Source organism: Populus euphratica, unplaced genomic scaffold (genome assembly GCF_000495115.2).
Source record: "Populus euphratica unplaced genomic scaffold, PopEup_1.0 scaffold85.1, whole genome shotgun sequence".
In the NCBI taxonomy this organism is placed as follows: Eukaryota; Viridiplantae; Streptophyta; class Magnoliopsida; order Malpighiales; family Salicaceae; genus Populus; species Populus euphratica.
Window position 1 is genome coordinate 1,244,509 of NW_011499898.1, and position 23,982 is coordinate 1,268,490.

Here is a 23,982-nt window from a genome sequence, read left to right on the forward strand (position 1 = left end):
CGCATTATCTCTCACACCTCCCCCCCACCCCCCCACCGGGAATGGAATTGTGAAAATGAAAATGAGATTTTATTCTTATTTTAGAGAAATATAATGAAAATAAGAATAATAAATTAAACATAATTTTATTCTCATAAGAAAATGGATGTGGAAATAAAACTAATAAATGAATGGATTTAAAATAAAAAAAAAACATGTTATTTTTTATTTGTTGTATACCAACTTTTACTATTATCATCAAAATATTTTTTTTAATGTATATTATTATTGCATCATTTTTATTATAGAAAAAGAAGATTCAGGGAAAAAATAAAGGGAAAGAATAAAAAATCAAGTCAATAATATTTTAATGTTTTTATCAAAATTTAAATCTGATGTTAACAAGTATAATTTTTAAAAAACACAAGACAAATTGTTAAATCCAATAAAATTAGTTTTTCTTATAATTCATTCGCCACCTTATTATAAGAAAAAAAAAATTGTACTTGGGCCAGGCGATGCTAGAAAAATGGCAGCCTTTGCTCACTCAAATTTTACTTGCCAATCCTGGGCCTACAAACTCTGTTTCAGGTAAGCTTTATATATTTTGTATTTTAGCCCATCAAACTCTGTGGTTGACAATTTTCAAGTTATAACATCCTGTTGATTGTGCATGGCCATTTTTGGTGAGCACTATCTGCTCCGGCCGCCCTCATTTCTGCCAGAAAAAAAATTTGGTCTCTGACTGGGGATCGTTCAAGAAATATCCAAGTAGTCCTGAAAGTTGTTCCTTACCGTTTATGACCAATCATGGGCCTCCAACCTTAGCTTTGCTAATGGTGTTCTTGCAGCTGCCTCTTGTTTTCTGCAGCCTGCTTTGTCTTTCTCCTCACCATTTTGGTTTTAGATTCGACAAAAACAAAGTCATTTTCGATTTCATGTCGTGTTAAAATAAATCCTTTCCATTTGACCTGTCAGGTGCAGACACCATCTGATGATCTCTGATGAAAAACACGTCCAGAGGAAAACTGTCTGGTCTGTGTGTATAATGCATGATTTATGAAACCAGTTGGCCACACATAAAGAGAGAGAACATGAGGTTTAAAAATGATCTCCGGAAAGTAAAGATAGATGTCTAAAAAACAACCTCTCCTTTCATAATTAATCGTTTGGCTGCAGCTCCGGCAAGTAGCATGAGAATCTTGTGAAACTTCAACACTGTAAGTCGGTAGCAGTGACAGGATCTATGACTGGCATGGTACTATCCCCGACATATTTTTTAAGCTCTTGATGATCATCATGCTGGTGTGATTCTATAGCAGCAACATTACAAAAAAAAAAAATGAGAGACATTAGTGATTTCTAGCGATTCTAGATACATGTTTCTATTCGTCGGGGCAGCGTTCTTATGATTTTAACCTTGTGGAAAAAAAAAAAAGAAGAAGAAGGATGTGCTTGCTGTTGGGAATACAATTGTTTTTTTCAAGTCATTGAAAAATTAATTGAGGACAATTTGACACGGACACTTTCTTTTAGTGCAGTTAAATAATTATTTTATCCTAGCAAATAAAGTGTAAAGCTTTTATTGGGAACTTTTCAGTCTTTTTCAAAAAATTTACAGAGAAAAGCGATGTTATTTAGTATTCTGAATCATGGATATGGTTATTTTTAAAAATATTTTTTATATTAAAATAATATTTTTTTTATTTTAAAAAAAATAATTTTAAAATTAATATATTAAAATGATCTAAAAATATTAAAAACTATTAATTTCAAGCAAAAACTAAAAAATAAAAAAATATATATTTTTAAAAAAACACTTGTAAAATGCAAACAAACCTTTAAATTAGGGTTTGTGGATGCTCTGGTCTCCAAGGTCTTATTTCCTTTTACTTTCTGCTAAGGAGACAAGCTACTCTACTAATACAGTGACATTCCTGGTGAGCGAGCCAGTCCTAGAAAAGTGACAGCCCTTGTTATTCTAAGGTAAATGGAGCCTTACCTCCATGCACTTGATGGACCTGGACGTTTCAGGACCATGGTGTTTTGATAATGCTGTTCAATTCTCGATACTCAGTTAACATTGACAAGTTTAATAAATTTTTTATATCATAAATTATTATTTTTTAATTATATAATAATAAATCGAATGATAATTTTTTGTATCAAATACTTATTTTAGAAGTAAAAAAACTGTGATAGGAATGTGATGCTGAGATGATAAACAAAAAATAAAATCATATAGTTTTTAATTGAGGGCCATAAAAGCATTCAACTAAAAAAAGAAAATAGTTTGGATTTGTAAATTGACCGGTTAAACTTGCAACCCAACCCATGAATTCAATTAAATTCAATGATTTTTTTTATTAATTTTTAAATCCATATATCAAATAACAAAAAAAAACTCATGCGCATGGGCCTGAGTATTTAAAAAAAAAAAAAACGACATGTCATTAACAACAATAAATGAAATATTGTCTACTTTTATGGAATCCAATAAAAAAAAAATAGTGCTTTGAATCTTTGGCTTAAAAACTTATTTTCAACTTACTTTGACTCAAAACATTTTAATAAATATATCCATAACTTCAAAAAAAAAATAATATAAAATCAACTTGAATCCAAAAATATTCTCATAATCAGAGCTGCCTTCTTGGGTAAGAAGAAAGAAAAAACACCTGGATAAAACTACTATCATGAAATGAAATGTATTGATATTGATTTCAATCATCTCTTTTTTATATGACAAAAGAAATACTAAGAAATGAAATAAATAAATTTTTATATTAGAATTAAATTTTGAACAATCAAAGAAACTTTGCTTACAGACCTAAAAACATGGGGTATGAAATTTGAAGTCACCATTTATTTTACCTATTATTTTTATTTTGATGCTTTAACTTTCAATCTTTTCAATCCTTTAACTTTCAATCCAACTTTTCCTTCCAAAAAATATATAATTGAATGCTAATTTGAGCTAAATTTTATCAAAAGAAGAGTGAGAATCAAATTAAAAAATATAATTATAACAATCCATATTGATTTGTGAAATGGTGAACAAACAACTACAATGTTTTTCTCCCACATGAATTAGTTTATGCTAATTTTTCTGTTTCAAATTAATTTCAGATGGGATTATGTTCATGAAGGTACATGAGACTATATTTAAGGACATGAGTTGTATGGTGGCTTCTCAGAAAGGTTCAGCAACATGGGCAACATTTGGAACCCACCTCTCTTGTATTAGAGAATGGCTTCAGGTCTCAAAATGTAAGGCTTCGAAGTTTAATCCAATCTCGTGTAAAATGCGAGCATCTTTTCTCTGGGCTTCTTCTTTGGTTCCTCTGTATTTCTATTCATTCCTTTAACCTCTGTTTTTTATTTTTTTTCTTTTATAATGGGTGGTGTCCTTTGTGCTATCATGCTTGGCAGTGTCATCTTTTACATTTTTTTTTTATCAACGTGGGTGTCCGGGCCAGCTTGCACGCACCACGACTAATCTCATCGCCCACTGAACATCCTACAAGCCCAGTGAGCAGGTAAGGCACCGCGGGGGTGACAGGCGTACCGTGCAGGAAGGACCTAGTAGAGACACAAAGAAAAACACTCTCCAGCCCCATTCCTACTGGGACTCGAATCAAGATTTGAAGGAAAACACTCTCCAGCCCCACTCCTACTGGGACTCGAATCAAGATTTGAAGGAAGGAGAGCGACCCCAACAACCACTAAGCCACAATACTACTGGTCCAGCCATCTTTTAGATTCTTGATTGCTCAAGTGTTTTATATTGTAGAATATCTTGAGTTTGGACATCTAATTTTAATGGCTTCCTTCCTTTTCAGGTACCATACTTGTTCCTAATGTGTAACTTTCATTAGCTTCGTGTGCTATTTGTTAGGTTGAATGGAGAATGAAGAGTTGTGTTCTTCTAAAACAAAGTAAAATTAATTTAATTGTATCTTTGTAAAGAGATGTAGTTTATTTTAAATAAAAGTAATTTTAATTTAATTATAAGAAATTATCAATAAAATAAAATTCTGACATAGTTCTCACTATTCAAAAAACTTCTAATCTTTCTAAAATATTTTCACTCTACATTCTTTCTATTAAAATTCCTTTTCTTTTTTACATAGAATAGCATACAAATTCACCTTCACGGTTTATTCTTGGCTGTGTTGTCAAGACTAAAAGATTAAGTAAGCTTAAAAAATACTATTGCAATCACATTATTAACATTAGAAAACAGGAAATAAATTGTTTTAATACTAGAGGACTGACCCTTATTTTAATGTATTTCTTCAAGTTTATTTATTGTGAATAAGTATTGTAAGTTGATTTTAATTTCATATGTTAATTTATGTGCATGTTTTTGTTTTGTGAAAACAAGATACAAGAATAAAGAAGGAACTACAATTTTAAACACTACTAAAGCGTTCAAACACCACTACTAGATTATTGTCCATGCTACGCGAGGAGTCAGAGTAACTTTTTTAACATAAAAAGTATTCACATTTGTTGATGTATTTTTTAGCAAAAAAAACAAAGTAGAAGAAGGAATCATTTGAAAATTGACCTTAAATGACATGGTCAACTAGACAAAAAAAATAAACAAAAAAATAAGTTAACCTAAGTTAACTTTACTAACTCACTTTTAGAATAACCAAACAGAAAAAAATGACAAAATGATAAAGCTCAAGTGCAAATAATTCAAAGAAAAATAAAAAAAATAAAAAAAAGCTCATAAAAAATCAAGAAAAAAATCAAGTCAACCCAAATTAACTCGATTAACCTGACACTCATAACATGAGATTGAGATAAAAAAAAAAGACTTATAAAAGAAGGACCTAACAAAAAAAAAACCAAAGTTAAATAAAAAAGTATTGAGAAAGAAAATGCAAATTAACTCGGTTTACTCGCTCTAAAAAAAAAAGATATGCAAAAAAATAACAAAGCTAAATGTCAAATAATTTAATGCAAAAAGATGAAATTAAAAAATAAATCATTAAAAAATTTAAAAAAAAACCTAAGTACACTCGAGTTTACTCAACTAACCCATCACTCACCACATGAGATCGAGATTAAAAAAAATAGACTTTCAAAAGAAGTATCTAATAAAAAAGACCAAAGTTAAATTAAAAAACTGAATAAGAAAATGCAAGTTAACCCAGGTTAACTTGACTAATTCGCATTAGGGATAACCTAACTGAAAGAAAAGAGAAAAAAATAATATAGTTCAAAAGCTAATAATTTAACATCATATAATAAAATTGTTAAAAAAATAGTGAAAGAAAATTGAAAAAACAAATTTAAGTCAATTATGGTTAACTTAATTAACCTTTTACCCAAGATATGAAATCGTGATAATACAACAAAAATAAAAGTAGAACAAACAATAAAGTTAAGAGCTTTATAATAAAATATCAAATTATGAATTTGAAAAAAAAACAATTTTCAATAAAGGATTGTCCTATTGGAAAGCAACCATGTAAAAATAACAAAGTAAAATATCCAACTGTAAAACAATTAAAAACTCAAACAATGAAAACCAAATATGGTATAAAAACAAAATGAAAGAAAATAATCATGGGCTAAATTGATAAACAAAAAAAAACTAAGAAAAGGATAAAAAATAATTGAAAGAATGATGATCAAAACTGTATATAAAATCAAATGAAATTAAATGTTTAGGAATAAAATTAAGAAAAAAAAGATAAATGAAAAGGATAAGAACATAACAATCAAAAGAATGAGGACAAAAAATAAATTAAGAAAACAAATGAAATAAAATTGAAAGGGATGAAATTGTAAAAAAAATAATAATCAAGAAAAGTATAAAACACAAAAAAAAAAATCAAAAATAGAGGGACCAAATCAGATTAAAAAATTAAATTGAATAAAATATTTAAGGATAAAATTGAAGAAAAAAATCAAAAGCCAAATAAACTATGATGAAAAGAAAGAGGGCCAAAATCGATCAAATCACAAACTAAAGAACATAATTGTTTTTTGAAAGTCAGGTATGAATTTTTAGGGAGTGTGTGTGTGTGTGTGTGACTTCATTGCAGCCCAACTAGATCTTTTATGTTAACATGCATAACACCGCCATAAAAAAAATGACTCGCCGCCCCCAACACTACCATGAAAGCAGGTTTTCTATAACAAGCAGTGAATGGCACAGAGGTCATCACGCGCTGACGTGTACATTACTCACATCAACAACTTTTTTATATAAATATTTAATCATATAAAATTATGAAATAACCCCTAATTAGACTTAAAAATAACAACAAAACCATAAGAAGAATACCAAGATATTCTTGAAACTAACCTAATTTGTTTTGGATTCTAAGGATAGTTTTGAAATTTTATTGTTTTTTAAAATAAAAAGATGTAAAAGCCTCCCATTCATGTTCATTTTATTTTTCTCCTAACATTATCCACCAAAAATAATCTTTTTTTTATGATTACTCAATACCTTTTTGACCAACCTTCCATTTTTTTTCAAAAAAAAACCTTTGTTCTTTCTTTTTACAGCTCTAAAGCAATATGACAAATAAGAAGAAAAGGAAAGAATTAAAAGTAACATTTAATTCAACTTCATTAAAATTCCACTTTTTTTAATTTAACAGGTGGTTATTGTAGAATGTAAAGCCTCCATGCATTGAAATGCACTTGAAAGAACCGTGGCCAAGATCATTTCGAAGTTCAAAGGTAAGCTTAGTTGATCTTTCACAGAGATAAAAGGTGATATGTTACGTGAAGCAATCATTTTATGCCTTCGTTAATTGAATTCTAGGAGTAGAGACATTCACAACGGATATGAACAAACACAAATGTGGTAGTAATAGGCAGAATCGATCCATAAAATCTCTTAAAGAAACTAAAAAAGAAGACAAGGAAGAAGGTAGAAATTATATCCAATAAAAGGGAAGAAGAGGGATCAAAAGATACAGGAGAAAATGTAGCCTTAGAGGCAATTCCACAACCAATTAATGGCCATTAATGCCCTTCAATCTTCTATGATTGCTGTGAATATAAAGATTTGTAAATGGTTTTTAGTGATGAGAATCCAAATGCATGCTCGATCATGTAAGAATAATTATGGAGAGTATAGTTTTTGAATCACTCATTTTCTGTAGAAATACACAACACCTATTTGGAGGCACTACAAGCCTGTATATAATCAACATTTACAATTTTTTCACCATTATTTAATTTTTATGCGTGTTAATTTCTCATCAAATTGTTGAATAGGATAAAAAAATTCGGAATTTAATTTTTTAGTTTTTTATGGGAACAATAAGAATTAATAGTTCAGACTCTTTTTAGTTCCATGTCTGAAGTTAATGTTGTTACACTAAATTAATTTAGTTGTGTCATTAGTAGTAAAACCCTATTCTTAGTTAATTTTGACCATTGAAACTTTTTTTTTTCTAAATTTGGAATACTTTTCTAACTATTATTCTTCAAATAACTATTTAGAGACTCATAATTTCCTTTCATGCTATACATAATTAATTCACTATAGCTTGATATTGTATAAAGTTACTGATAACTTTTAGAGAAAGGTAAGCAAAAAAATATATGAGTCAATATTTAATCTATTACCATTCTATCTGCATGTAAGAGACGACGTCATATAAATCCAGAAAATGTTGAGAGCTTGAGACCCTTGAACTAATAAAGAAAAAATGCAGCTTCCTACCAAGATGGAAAATTGGATGTTGTAGATTTTTAACTTGAGACCTTTAGAATTGGTCGAGGAGAAAGCAAAAACAATGAAGAGAATGAAGCCTCAGGGGCAATTCCACAGCCAATTAATCATAGTGTTATTAAATCGATTATGGCTTAGTAGATTGATTTGCAGCCTAACTTAAATTAGGTTTTATTTTGAATGAATTTAAAAATTGATCTGATCAAACTATTCTACTCTAATCAAATCTACGTGAGACCTAGTTGGATAAATTTGAAGAATATTTGTTTTTTTATTTTAAAGTATAAAATAATATTATTTTAAATTGAACCAACAAATCAACAACCCTAACTAGTCTAATAACCATGCAATTAATGACCAATGCCCTCCAATCTTCTATGATTGTTGTGAAAATAATGGTTTTTTCTATGGTTTTTAATGAAGAGAATTGTTTAATCTAGAAAGTCATTGGATCACTAACACGCACTACATTACGATTCAAATTAATTTTTTTATAACATAAAAAAATTTAAATATTGTTAACATGTTTTCTAATAAAACAATTATTTATAACCTCAAAATATGATGTATATTGAAAAATATCTTTTTTAATTATTGATATGATAACATATGTATTAGATCGATCTGGTTTAACCTCTTAAATTTATAACTTTGATCATGACATCATGATAACTATATAGAAAACAAATCAAAATAAATTATGAAATTTGATTCTGAAAGACCCAAAATTGAAGGATAAAATTGAAAAAAAAAGCATTAAATGAAAAATAGAATAAAAAATTATTAGAGTCAATCTAGATCAATCTGCCAAACATGCAATTCGGATCATGAAATTGGTATAACCTCAAAGAAAACAAATAAAAAATTATAAAATTCAATTTTCAACCAACCTTATATTTAAGGATCAAAAAATCAATTAAAAAATAATAAAAAATAATTCATGTCAACTCGGGCTAACTTGTTAAACTTGTAACTTAGGTTATGAGACTATAATAACTTCATAAAAAATAAATAAAAGAAATTACAAAGAAGCATTTCCAACAAATATAACATTGAATGTTAAAAAAAAAAAACTCGCGAGATCAAGATAACTCCTTTGAAAATAACTTCATTATCAAACAACTTCATATTAATTGATAATTTTTTAAAAAAAATAATAAAATTGAGTTGTTGGTAGTTGTAATTGATTAAATATATATATATATATAATTGAAAAATTCACAACCAAGATTAAATTGTCAAACTTATGACCTGAATTATAAGATCGAGATAATTTTATAAAAATCAAATTAAAAAATATATTATTTAGTTTTTAATTGATATAATATGAAAAAATTAAATTAAAAAACTAATTAGATAAAACTGTTAAATTCAATGAACCCTTCTGTCCAATCAAGTTACATAGCAAAATTTATGCACCACAATATTTTGTTGGTTCAAAATAGAAAAAAATAAATAAATCTTATCCTCATAAAAAACATTATACGAGTAATTTAAAGGCTTTCTAAGATCAGATTTTGGATTTTTTCATGCAGTCAGCAAATAATTGATTGATGTGTGATTTCTTATAACATTAATTCATATAAACCTTAATTGCAGACAGTTGTACCTTAAAATTTTCATAATTTTTTTAAAAATTATTTTTTATCTCCTTACTTACTTGTTCATTAACTTAATTCATGTTATATTAGAGTTTTAGAATGTGTTTTGAAGGATGATGGTTGTAGTTATTTTTAAAAATATTTTTTATTTATAAAAATATATTAATAATATTTTTTTATTTTTTAAAAATTATTTTTTAAATTAGTACATCAAAATGATTTGAAAATATCAAAAATATATTAATTCAAAAACATTTTTGAAATGCAGTTACAAACATGTCCTTAATCAGTTTTATCTAATTAGTTTTCTATTTAATTTTTTCATATTAGATCAATTGAAAATTAAATATTATATTTTTTTAATTTAATTTCTATAAAATTATTTTAATCTTATAATCCAAATCACAAATTTAATAATTTGATCTTGGTTGACTATGTTTTTTTTGAAATTTTTAATTAAATATATATTTTTTAATCAATTACACCCTCCAACAACTCAATCTTAGTGTTTTTTTTTTAAAAAAAATTATCAATGAATATTAAGTTGTTTGATAATTAAATTTTGTAATTTATTTATTTATTTTCTGTGGAGTTATCTCAGTTTTGTAAGTTTTTTTTGTATTTTAACATTCAACATTATATTTGTTGGAAATGCATCTTTGTAATTTTTTTTATTTGCTTTTTATAAAGTTATTATAATCTTATAATCCAAATTACAAGTTTAACAAGTATAGTCTTATAATCCAAATTACAAGTTTAACAAGTTAGCTCAAGTTGATATGAATTATTTTTTATCCTTTAATATAACGTTTGTTGAAAATTGAATTTTATAAATTTTTTTATTTGTTTTCTCTAAGACTATACCAATTTCATAATCTGGATTGACTTGAGTAGTTTTTTATTTTATTTTTAATTTAACAAATGGTTATTGTAGAATGCAGAGGCTCCATGCATTGCAATGCACTCGAAAGAACCATGACCAAGATCATTTCGAAGTTCAAAGGTAAGCTTCGATGATGTTTGGCAAAAATAAAAGGTGATATGTTACCTGAAGCAATTATTTTATGCCTTTATTAATTGTATTCTAGGAGTAAAGACATTCACAATGGATATAAACAAACACAAAGATGGTGATAACAAGTAGAATTGATTTATAAAACCTTTTAAAAAAACTGAAAAAAAAAACGAGGAAGAAGGTAGAGATTGTAGCCAACAAAAGGGAAGAACATGGATAAAAAATCACTGGAGAAAATATAGTCTTAGAGGCAATTCCATAATCAATTAATAACCATTAATATTCTCTAATTTTCTATAATTGCTCTAGACATAAAGATTTGTAAAGGGTTTTTAGTGATGAGAATCCAAATATATACTCGATGATGTAGGAATAAAATATTTTTTTATTTTTTAAAATTTATTAGTTAAAATAATATGAAAATATAAAAAATTAAATTAAAATTTTCTTTATTCGCAAGATGGGTTCATGCATTTTCGAAGAAGAGGTCACGAGAAAGAATAAATAAATGTCAACTGTGGAAAAAGGCAACTTTAATTAAAGTCAACACATGCCTTCGCTTTGCCTTCCACGTTGACAGCGCAAAGCACTAATAGACGCGGACGTACGCGCACCGCAATATTTCGTCAGTTCAAAATAGAAAAAATAATAAATAAATCTTATCCTCATAAAAAAAAAAATTATAATGATAATTTAAAGATTTTCTAAGATCAGCTTTTGGATTAATTCGTGCAGTCAAACAAATGATTGATTGATGTGTGACTCCTTGTAACACTAATTCATAGAAACATAATTGCATACAGCAGTACCTTAGGAGTTTCATTATTTTTATAAATTTATTTTCTATAAATTTATTTTTTATCTCCTTCATTAAGCTAATTTATGTTACCTTAGAGTTTTAAAACTTTAAAGTGTATTTGAAATTATAATTTTAGTTATTTTATTTGAAAAAATATGTTAATATTTTTTTATTTTTAAATTATTTTTGAGATTAATATATTCAAATAATTAAAAAAATTTAAAAATATATTTAATTTAAAATAAAATAAAATAAATATTTTAAAAATATTTTTAAAACGCAGTTGTAAACACACCCCTGGACGCGTGTCCGCGTCTCTTAGTGCTTTGCGCTGTCAACGTGGAAGGCAAAGCGAAGGCTTGTAATGACTTTGATTATAGTTGGCTTTTTCCACAGATGACATTTATTTATTCTTTCCCGTGACTTCTTCTTCGAAAATGCATGAACCCATCTTGCGAATAAAGAAAATTTTAATTTATTTTTTTATATTTTCATATTATTTTGACTTATTACTATTAAAAAAAATTTAAAAATAAAAAATATATATTATCTTAATATAATTTTAAATAAAAATTACTTTAAAAAATAATAATTAACACAATATCAAACAACAATTTCTAAATCCAATTACGGAATCCCTATTATAAGCTTTCAAATAATAATTTCTGATGACACAAATCCAAGTATAAAAAGAAAGGCAAACTAGTTTAATGATTGTAATATGAGTAAGTTTTTTATAATATAAACTCATTATAACTAATTGAGATTGTTTTTATACTTATTTGTAAATTTTTATATTATTTTTCTTTATTTTCATAATTTTTTTGAGTTTTTTTTTTGTTAATTAGGCTAGTTATACTAACCTATATAATTAAAGCATAAAAAATTCTTTATTTTTTAATATTTTAAATAATTTTATAAATTTTAAAATCAATAATTATTTAAATCTCCAACAACCTTAAAAAACTCGAACATCTTTCATATCTTACTTTTATTGGTTATTTAATGCCATTGTCACTTAGGCAATTGCCCACCCAATGTTGCGAGGATCAATTGAGGCACCGCCCCACCATCATTTGTTTTGGATAATAAAATTGACAGACAAGCGCCTAGATGGTTCCCTTGAAGCCCTAGCCCCTAGCCACTAGCCACTCGCCACTCGCCATGGGCATTCCACCATATGTCTCCAAGAATAATATTTTTACACTATAGTCTGTGATGGCCATGAAAATATTATCTTAGGAGTTTGTGCACATTTACAAAGTGAAGCCAAAACTTCCAATAGCATCATAGCACTGTGCTGGACCACAATAAGCACTAAAATATATTTCTCAAAACATTACGGGGACCAAAATGAAGATTTATAATGAGCCATTCCACTTTTCATTTCATAACATATTTTGTTACTTTTACACCACACCAAATCATTACATCACACATTTTATTACATTCTATGGCTCCATGCCAAACATGCCGTAGGAGCTATCAGATTTCAATCTTATCAGTGCCAAAAGCTTCAACGGCTTTGCATTCATGACCTTACAAAGCATCCGAAATAGCTCAGGCTGGAATGTTTATGACTCGTAAGCAAAGATGGTGCTGTTTATACATGCTGTTGTTGGCCTACAACTGACGCTGCGTTGTATACAGTGATTTGAAGGTTACACGTAAATCTTACAGTCCTTCTATTTGCCCGTTGTTGTCAGAATGCAAAATTGGTGTTTCCTTCTTTATGCTGACATAATCTCCAGGGCGTCTCTTCTTTGTCCAAGTATATTGAATACTGTTGCCGCAATGTGAGATGGTGTGAGCCCAGCTTCAACCAGCTGATCAGCTGGCGATCCATGGTCAATGTACCTATCAGGAAGAACAATCGGTCGCCACTGCGAATGGTTTTCAAAGTTATGAGGGAGTATTCCAATTCCAGTCACGACAAGAACCAATGGCAAAATTTATTTGGAAAAATTACAGAGATGAGTACCTTTAGTTGGCCATCAAGAAGACCATCCAGGGCCAGAAAGTGAGCAACATGAGACCCGAAGCCCCCAATTGATCCTTCTTCCACTGTAATCAAAACCTCGTGTGATTTTGCGAGGCTACGAATAAGGGCATTGTCCAATGGCTTGCAGAACCTGGCATCTGCAACAGTCAGATGAATACCGTGGCGTTCCACTAAAGAGGCAGCAGCTAAACAGCTCTGGACTGCAGTACCATAGCCTAAGAGTGCCACCCTCTCCCCTTCAATCAATATCCTGCCTTTTCCAACCTGCAAGGTAAGTTTGACGAATATCGATTCATCTGCAATTTTCCTCCATGGGAACAGATGCAGATAGATTATCAGCTACACCTACCTCAAGAGGAATGCCCTTGTTTCCTGGTGGCAACCGAACACCAACACCATTACCTCTCGGGTACCGGAAACAGCTAGGACGATCATCTATAGCAGCAGCAGTAGCAACCATGTGGAAAAGCTCTGCCTCATCGGAAGGAGCCATAACCACCATGTTGGGGAGGCATGCCATGAAAGTGACATCAAAAGCTCCACAATGTGTGGGACCATCTGCTCCAACCAGGCCAGCTCTGTCCATTGCGAATCTTACTGGAAGTTTCTGCAAATCCACATCATGTACCACCTGTGGTGTACACCATTTTTACATTAGTATCCACATGGGGGCTTGAGCCAGTGTCTGGTAACAATATAATGCCAACCAGCTATTTCTGTGTATTGTCATATTACTGGATAAGAAGGAAGAAGCTATTTGACTTGCCTGGTCATAAGCCCTCTGCAAGAAAGACGAGTAGATTGCGCAAAAAGGTTTATGACCTTCACAGGCAAGTCCCGCAGCGAAAGTAACAGCATGCTGTTCTGCGATCCCCACATCAAAACATCTTGTCGGAAAACGGCGATGGAAGAGATTTAAGCCTGTCCCCCCTCCCATTGCAGCATGAATTGCAACAACATCTTTGTCCGCCTCAGCTTCTGCAATCAAAGCCTCTGCAAAATATGTTGTGTAAGACTGTGTGCTAGCACTTGCCTTGAACTGCTTTCCAGTTGCGGGATCAAACTTGTTCACTCCTGAAAATTGAAAAAAAAGTGCAGTTACTCTATTCTGATGATAAGCTTTTAGATGCACAATGCAGTGTCACGTGAATGAATTTTTCACAGGGTTAGAAGTTGAATTGAAAGTATTAGTTTTTCCTCTTGTTCTACAAAGAGAACTGCAAAGTAGCTACTTGAGCTTTTTTAGCAGCACTGTTTTCCTTGTAGACCTTGTCCCTTCTATTTACCGTGGTACTTGTCCGCAGCTCTCTCAGCATATGGATACCCCCGACCTTTCTCAGTGACAACATGGATTAGGACAGGACCTGTTGTTTTGGTACTCTTCACCTCTTTGAGAATGGCAATAAGATCATCAATATTGTGCCCGTCCACCGGACCAATATAATAGAGACCAAGCTCTTCAAAGAGGGTTGATCCAGAACCACTGATCATTCCACGAGCATATTCGTCAACCTTTGCTGCCAATTCATGCATTGGTCCACCAATTTGTTTTGTAACTCCCTGCAATAGTTTCAGTAGCAACAAAACCATTTTTCAGTTCCAACAAGTTAATCAATGCATACCCACCGCCCCTATCTCCCATGCGTATTTACCTTGGCAACTTCTCTTAGTTCTCTGAGAGGCCTGTTTGATTGCAGCCTACTGAGAGCACTGCTCAAGGCTCCTACAGGTGGTATCGGCCCATCTAAGTTGGCAGTTGGTAAAGAAACTTGTTTGTTGTCATTAAGAATAACAATCATATCAGAGTCTAGGTACCCTGCATTGTTCATAGCTTCATAAGCTTGTCCTGCTGTCATGGCTCCATCACCTATAACAGCGACTACCTTGTTCGTTCCTCCTTTTAAATCTCTCCCCACAGCCATTCCTGTCCACCAAAACCACCCAAAGTTCATATATCATGTGAAGGCAGGCCCCACTCGTTCAATTTGTTTCGAAGTAAAGTTCGCCAATAACAGTTAAAATAGTTTGAACTGAGATCCAATCAAAACATTATGTGATTAAATGATGCTAGGTGTGATGATTCCATATTCACAAAACACTAGCGTGTTAGAAAATGAATAAATAAGTCTGTAGAATCCGACAAATTGAAGAGATAAATATATAAATGGGAATCCATGCTGCAGGATTGCGGTGGTCAATATTTTTTTTTCTTTATAGATAATTGCGGCGGTCTGCCAGATAAATCAATCTTAAGAAGAACGTTAGACATCTAGCATTCGCTACTTTGGGAATAACACTCAGCTGAGAGCACTTAGGAAACACTAGAACTGCAACAAAAGGTTTGACAAGGAACCGGAAAAAAACAACGAACATGGATAATAATAGTCTAATGTAATTGTAATAATTTTTAGAAGGGAGACAGATCAGCACCCAAGCCAGCAGAAATGGTGGTAGAGCTGTGACCAGTGCCAAAACAATCGTATTCACTCTCCGATCGCTTTGTAAAACCAGCCAATCCATTGGTCTGTCTTATTGTATGCATCTTGTCTCTTCTCCCAGTCAGGATCTTGTGAGGGTAAGCCTGCAAACCAGTAGCGGTACAGTTATATTTAGATCAATCATCACAAAAAAGGCGTGCTATCTTAGACAAATCTCTGTTTTAATCAGCTGCAACAAGAAAGAATAAACTAATTAAACTAAACAAGAATTGGAGCAAAAAACAAAACCTGATGGCCAACATCCCACAGTATCTTGTCTTGAGGGCTATTGAAAACATAGTGAAGAGCCACGGTGAGCTCCACAACACCAAGGCTAGAGCCTAAATGACCCCCAGTTTTCGAAACATTGAAGATAACATCGGACCGCAGCTCCTCTGCTAGTTGTTTTAGCTCCTATATTGATATGATGATCACCAGTAAGTAAAGTGAATGTACAAATACTCTATGATGGTAAAGTTCTTCACTTTTTCCATGAATACAAAAGAAGACATGTTGTTTTAGTTATTGACCTTGATAGATAGATTTTTCATATGAATTGGATAGTTTACGGTGTCCAAGAGAGGTGTTGGTGGCCTCTGTGAAGGAAACTCTCCGCTCTCTGATAGTGATGCACAAACCCCATTTGGCCTTTTCTTGACATGTACCTAGACAGCACAAAAACACCCTTTTCTTTCAATAGTCTTCTTCTCCTATGTACACTAAACTGAGAATTGGAAAGAACTAAAATTACAGAGAAACTTGGTGGGCTCTTTCTCAATGTTAAGATTGAAGCTTTGCAAAAAACATAAATAAAGTCCAATGAAAAGAATTGAATTTTGACACGATGAACAAGAGCTAGCTGGTCATCTTTTATCATCGATATTATTCCATATATGTAAAGAGTAAGTCAAACCTGATTGATCTTTTTAAAAGATTGGCACAGCAGATCTGTTCTCCATAAGAAATGAGAAGATGAAAAACTATAATTTTGAAGGTGGTCTAAACTTGTGACACTATTGACATGAGCAGGCAAAGAAAATGCAGAGAGAGCCATAGGAGATGCGAGAAAAACAAAGAAGAGTGCTTAAACACAGAGAACCAGGAAACAGAAACAGTGTAGAATAAGAAGAAGAACTTGACACCGAGAGAAATTCCCCACTAATGAATGGTCGGCGGTAGTGGCGAATTAGTTAAATAATGGAGGGAGGAGGGTGTGTGGCTGTCTGATAATAACGGCAGTTGGAAGAGAGAGAGAGACAGAGAGAGAGACAGAGAGGTCTGCAAGTGAAGACTTGGTAATTTTGGGTGATGTATATATAGTCTTTACCAGTTACTAGCAGCATTACAGTGTCTGTGTCGAGCCTTCTCCATGGAGCCACATAATTGGAAATCACGAAAGGATAGAATGCATGGATATTGATGGAAAAGAATAAAAAAAGTAGAGGACATTGATTCTTTCAAAATGCATCGAAATCTTAATATTTCTTCCACACTGCAATAATATTATAATAACAAAAGCTAAACAGTGGAAAACTGTAGATTTTCTTGTAAAAAACCGTGATTTGTTATATTGTTTTTTTTATTGTTTTTTTTATATATATATATATATATATATATTAAATTAACTGAGAATTTAGTTGTATAATTTTTTTATTTTATTTTATTTCTTTATAAGATTAGTGTGGTTTATGATTTTATCAAAATAATTCAATTTGTTTTAATTTATGGATTTTGTATGTTTTTTAATTGAATTTGATTTTTTTATAGTCTATTTTCTTTTAATGTTGTTGAAAAAATAGTTTTAAATAAAAATCATGTTATTAAACTTTATGAAGTAGCAAAAATTAAAAAATATAGAGAAAACCATTGTTTACCCAACAGTCATTACACTGTGAAATATAATAATAATACACAATGTTTTCTTTTCTTTTCTTTTCTTCTTTTTTTGCTTTTTTATGATTTTTTTTCAAATCTATTTTTATTGATTTCATCTTTTAAAATTAAAATAGTTTAGAATTTAGCTTTGTAATTTATTTTTTTTATATGATATTAGTGTGATTTATGGGTTTACTAAGGTATTCCAGGTTGCCCTAGTTTACGAGTTTGGTGGGGTGTCTTTTTTTTAATTAAATTTAATTTTTTTATAGTATATTATTTTCATATAGTTAAAAAAATTGGTTTTAGAGAAAAAACATATTATTAAACTTTATAAAAGAACAAAATTTAAAGATGTGAGGAAACCATTCTTCATCCACACATGTTGCATTGTGAATGACAATAATAACTCAAAGTGTTTTCCTCTTTTTTTTTCTTTATGTTTTTTGAATTTTTGTCATGATTTTTTTCAAATTTATTTTTGTTGATTTTATATTTTTAATAGTAAAATAGTTGAGAATTTGAATTTATTTTTATTGTTTTATTTTATTTTTCTATAAAATTAACATGGTTTGTGGGTTTATTGGGATAACCCAGGTTGCCCTGATTTACAAGTTTGGTGGAGTGTTTTTTTAGTTGAACTTGACTTTTTTATCGTCTATTTTTTTCTTATATAGTAAAAAAAATAGTTTCAAAAAAAAGTTATGTTATTGAACTTTATGAAATCCATGAACCTATTGACAAGTTTATCTAGTTGACTTAGTTTATGGGTCTGGTAAGTTTAACTTTTTAAATTAGTTTTTTTCTTTAGATATTAGATTAATTGAGAATTTAGTTTCATAATTGGTTTTTTTTTTTTTTATCTTTTGTAAGGTTATCATGATCCAAAAAAACATCTTGGTATTAGATTGATATTTGATTTTACAATCATTTATTTTTGTTATCGTATAGTTAAATGAAAAAAAGATTAAAAAAATTATAATCCTAGTAAAATTTATAATACAGTTCACAGGTTTGGTGTATTAGCTCGACTTATTCGATTCATAGGTTTAACAAGTTTATCAATCGATATAATATTTTTTTTTAATTCTTGGTCTTTTAATTGTTTTTAATTTATTCCTTTTCAATTCCATCATTTAGTATTAGATTGGTTAGGGAATGGACTACATTATTGATTTTTGTTTGTTTTTTAGGGATAATTGTCTCAAATAAAGGTTTGTTTTTATATTAATATTCAATTTTATGAATATTTGTTTTTATCATATAATTAAATAAAAAATATAAAAAAATTATTAAATTCAATAAAGTCCATGAATCAGGTCGCCAGGGGGGGTCGATCCAATATGTTATCGTCTCAATATTTTTTTAAAAAAAGGAGGGGTTGATCCAATATGTCATCGTCTCAATATTTAAAAAAAAAAATTATCATCTTGAAGTTTTCTTAAAAGTTAAATCATGTTTTTATTGGTTATCAAAGTTATATTTGGACATATAAAATTGATCAATTTAAGTCGAGTTAACTCTCAAATAGTTGAATTAAAAACTTAAAATAGACAAATAATTAAGTTGAGAGATTTCAAAATTAACCCTCCTAATTAAGTTTAATATCACTATTAAAAAAATCCTCCATACTTTTAATATTTCTTTTTTACATTTTAAACAAATTGATATTGATCTCCGGTGGAGCACAAGCTAATATACTAGTTTATTCCAAATACCTATCTTTTAGTATATTTAAGTTGTGATAAATGTTTTTTATAGTGTTGTTTTGCTCATAAATATATTAAAATAATAATATTTTTTATTTTTTAAAAATATTGTTAACATTAGCAAATCAAAATAATCCAAAACCACTAAAAATAATTAATTTAAAGCAAAAAAAATCAAATTTTGATAACCTCAATGCCAAACACCCTTATATGGTTTAGTTTTCAATTTTTTCTATATATATATATATATATGAATAAAAATTAAATATTTTAAGTATTTTTTATGGTTATAATATTACTAGTCTTAAAGATTTTAACTCATAATAAATTTTATTATCTTTTATATCTATCTATGTTATTTTTTTTCTATTTAAAAATTAGAATTGCATCATCCAGGTTTTTTTTTATATTAGTTTTAGGCACTGTAAGATAACTTAAAAGTTATTTAAAATTAATTATTTACTGTAATTGAATTGAACTATAACATTCAATATAAATTCAATTGATAAATAAATTAATTCACATGTTTAGAAATTTTAGTTTTTTTTTTTATATATATATTACACTCATCACCTACATCTTATTTCTTCAAATATCTCTAAAAAAATAGATGGATAGATAAGTAATCTTCTAAAATTAGTTTTAACATTATTTTTTAAAAAAATTATAAATCAAATGGATTGACTTTTAATTTATTTTTGTGTTATTTTCAAAGATTGAATTTTATTTGAGATTCGATTCTCGATACTCAAAATCATTTTAAATATAGAATTTCATTAAAAACATTGAATTCAAAGGGATCTAAACATAATTCAATTTCTATAATTCATGCTTCTTTTGCGGGTATAATATTATATGCATGTATTTTGCCTTTACGAGGTCAACAAAGGGTTAGCCTATAAGAACAACGAGCAATTAGTCTATAAGAACAACGAACAATGCGCCTATAAAATGGCAAATAGGATCATGAAAACCAATTGATGATGAACAAAAGGCAACAATCTAGATGACGAGTGAACCAAATAGAAATTATTGATAAAAGGGCTTTAGCCCCCGCCAAGGGGTCATTCTAGTGATTGTTTATTAAAATATATTAAAATTAAAAGACAATATTTATGTTTTCGAAAAAAAAAAGGGAAAAGAAGAAGAAGACAATTGCATACTGGTACATGGGCGTTGAACCATGTTATTAAATCTTAATTGGAACTTTTAAAAAACAATTGATCAAAGGTTAAGTTCGTCATTATAAATCAAAGTGAAGTAGGAATGATAAATCAGGGAATGAGAATAACTTTTTTATCAATGAAAACTGTTCAAAAATTAATTAAATCCAATCATTTTGTGTTATATATATAGTAATTAACTATTATTTAAATACATGTTTTAAAATTAACTAATTTCAATTATTTTATTTGAAATATATTAGATCATATTTTGAGTAGAGTAGTGTAGAGCTATATCTTAAAAATATATAGAGATATAAAATTATTGAACGTATTTGAAAATGTAGTCATAGTTGTTTTTTAAAATATTTTTCACTTAAAAAATATATCAATAATATTTTTTATTTTTTTTAAAAAATATTTTTAAGATTATCATATCAAAATAGTTTAAAAATATCAAAAATATATTAATTTAAAATAAAAGAAATTTCAGTTTTTTTAAAATATTTTTAAACTGCAGTCTCAAATGATTTTTAAAAATATTATTTTAAAAAAAATAACAAAAGTCTCAAATAGATGTGTTTATTATTGTGGTATAAAATAATTTAAAAAAATATTATTTTAAAAAAAATAACAAAATATTTTTTTATCTTTCATTCTAGAACATTAAAATCATAAAACATAATTAAAAAAATTAATTTATATTTTTTTCAAGTAAAACACACTGAAAAGCAGAAATCTCCTAAACACTTCCTGAACAGTTAGACTAAAAGAAAACATTGTCATTCCATGATTGCAGGTGGAGTATTGAAGATCATATATCACGACATAATCTTGATAAAAATTGTTCAAAAATTAATTAATCTAATCATTTTGTGTTATATATATATAGATAGATAGATAGATAGTAATTAACTATTATTTAAATACATGTTTTAAAATTAACTAATTTCAATTATTTTATTTGAAATATATTAGATTATATTTTGGGTAGTAAAGCTATATCTTAAAAATATATAGAGATATAAAATTATTAGAATGTATTTTAAAATGTTGTTTTTTAAAGTGTTTTCTATTCAAAAAAATATATCAATAATATTTTTTTATTTTTTAAAAATTATTTTTAAAATCAACATATAAAATAATTTAAAAATATTAAACATATATTAATTTAAAATAGAAAAAATTCAAATTCTTTTTTGAAAGTTTTTGAAATGCAGTATCAAATAGGTGTGTTTGTTATCATGCTATATAGTGATTTTTTAAAATATTATTTTTTAAAAAATAATTTTTTTATTTTTCATTCTAAAACATTAAAATCATAAAAATAATTAAAAAAAACATCCATTTATAGTTTTTTTTCAAGTAAAACACACTGAAAAGCAGAAATCTCCTGTAATCTCAAACACTTCCTGAACAGTTAGACTAAAAGAAAACACAGTCATTCCATGATTGCAGGTGGAGTATTGAAGATCATATATCACGACATAATCTTGATGAAAGGAGAAAAGTGATTGAAGATGCAATCACATAGCAAAAGATGGATTTTGGAAAAACACAAGCCCATGATTGCAATAAATTAGGACCTAGTAAATACAGTTAGTATTAGCCTATGCGCAGAAAACTGGATTGTAAATAACAAGATGATCAGCCCCGGAGAGCAGAATAGATTCCCCGCTTCAATTTTGACAAATCAAGGAGACCAAGGCTATGGCTCTGTACTTCTGTTGGGTACTGCTCTGATTCTAAGTAATGTTTGCCCAGTTCTTAAAAGTAGAAGAGCTCGGTGGATGACCAAACAGACCCGATATCCAACGGAAATGCCACTGTCATTGAGCTTGTTTCTTGCACGCTCAAGCTCATAAAGTCGAGGAAATGGGCTGAGCTAGAGCTGAGTTTGTGCATGGCATTGGTTGCAAATCAAGAATCTCTTTAGGGAGTATGGAACACCCCTCCTCTTGGACTGCCTGAAGCTAATTTTGCAGGCTGATGGTACGGATATTTTTGTGCTTATGAGCTTATTCCGTTCTCTCACAATCGCCGATTAAAGGACTCTCATTCCGGGGTCACTTTCACAGCTGTAGAGCTGTGTGATCAAGGAGGTTTTTCTACACTCCGAGCTTTAGAGCGTGATGGAAGCAAGAAAAGAGACCAAAATGGATTCTTCGACAGACAGTTGAATTTATCATGCCAAGCTCAGTTACTCTGCGTTTAGCATGTTTACTGTCCATTTTATGGTGAAATTGGCTAACTCTCGGGCCTAAATTTTTTGATCTAACATGTTTGGTAAATCAATTTATTTTTAATTTTTTTATTTATAAAAATCTATAAAAAAAAATATTGACTTTATATATCACAAAACAAAAATTCAGCTAATGTCCACACTCTAGAGCATCCATTCATCCTAACTCCTATCAATGCAGTGAAGACTCTTGGTTATGGAGCTCGTGTCTTGCATAAAAGCGATTGAGAATTTTTTTTGAGGGTACATGGATACAAATCTCTTAACTCGACTAATTGCTTAAGTTTAATTTAATTAAATAAAAATATTATGATGTAAGCATTTTATATTTATATTTAATTAATTAATTAATTAATTTGATTAAATTAATAAAATAAAATAAAATATCTTTAAAATAGGCCAAATTTAACCCAAAAAAAGCAACTATAAAAAGAATATATAATTCAGGTCATTTTCAAAATTAATAAAAAAATTTATTGAAATAAAAAAATTAATGGAGCTTAATTTACAATTAAATAAATATTGAAAGGTAAAAATAAAAAGCATGAGCTTATGAAAAAAAAATCAAGCAAACTTGGAAGAAACTTTTAAATTAATCCTCCAAATTTCCAACCTATAAAATCTTAAATTCAAGTTCAATCAAAAAGTTTAATTCTTAATTAATTTAATATTAAAAGATGAGTTAAAAAAAATATCAATTTTAAAAAATCATCAAAGTAAAAAAATATAACAATTAAAAGAATAAAAATCAAATTTAATAACAAAAAAAATAAAAAATGATGAAATCATAAAAATATTAATTATAAAAATTAATTTAAATAAAAAAATCTAGTAGATAGAAAAAAATTGAAGAAGAATTAAATTAAAAAAAATTTAATTTTATAAATTATTTAAAAAAATAATAAATTAAATGTTACTTTGAAAATTTGTTAGGGCGAGATAATAATTTAAAAAAATACAGACTAAATTTAAAAAATAATAAATTAAATGTTACTTTGAAAATTTGTTAGGACAAGAAAAAAAAATAAGATTGTTGATGTTAAACAAAAGATTCATTAACTACATGTGTTGTTAATAAATATGCCTTGTTAAAAAAAATTTAATGACATTTTGAAGTTGATGTTTCATCATCAGATAACAATGTACTCATCATTTAAATATCTAAATAATGGGATAATCACTGTATATATATACATGCATCAATTATTATTTTTTAATAATATTTATATTTATAAAATTATAATAGCACTAATTTATTAACCGATAATAATAAAAAAGCAAACTCAATGAAAATATAAAAAAAGTTTAAAAAATTTAAAGATATAAAAATATCTCTTGAACATCAACTTAAGAAAAATAATTTTAAAAGTAATATATTCATTTTACTGTGCATAAAGGGATGTAAA

At 28.5% G+C, this 23,982-nt stretch overlaps 1 protein-coding gene across 1 annotated transcript; it reads right to left on the reverse strand.

Annotated features, from left to right (window-relative positions):
* Positions 1–12,462: 12,462 nt before the first annotated feature.
* Positions 12,463–16,991, reverse strand: LOC105132431 (probable 1-deoxy-D-xylulose-5-phosphate synthase, chloroplastic). Its single transcript, XM_011035944.1, has 10 exons — positions 16,501–16,991; positions 16,118–16,252; positions 15,837–16,001; positions 15,541–15,691; positions 14,763–15,034; positions 14,397–14,670; positions 13,877–14,184; positions 13,460–13,741; positions 13,090–13,374; positions 12,463–12,991 (listed from the first exon to the last, which is right to left on the reverse strand). Exons 1-10 carry the CDS (start codon positions 16,639–16,641, stop codon positions 12,839–12,841), a joined length of 2,166 nt encoding a protein of 721 aa, XP_011034246.1. The 5' UTR covers positions 16,642–16,991; the 3' UTR covers positions 12,463–12,838.
* Between the last annotated feature and the right edge of the window lie 6,991 nt (positions 16,992–23,982).

What these genes read in the sequence shown, in the direction of transcription:
- LOC105132431 (XM_011035944.1), bottom strand. Translation starts at nt 16,641, where the DNA reads ATGGCTCTCTCTGCATTTTCTTTGCCTGCTCATGTCAATAGTGTCACA. An exon ending in TGTGGGATGTTGGCCATCAG is followed by an intron (nt 15,692 to 15,836) that starts GTTTTGTTTTTT and finishes ACTGGTTTGCAG; the next exon opens with GCTTACCCTCACAAGATCCT. An exon ending in CACCATTTCTGCTGGCTTGG is followed by an intron (nt 15,035 to 15,540) that starts GTGCTGATCTGT and finishes TTTGGTGGACAG; the next exon opens with GAATGGCTGTGGGGAGAGAT.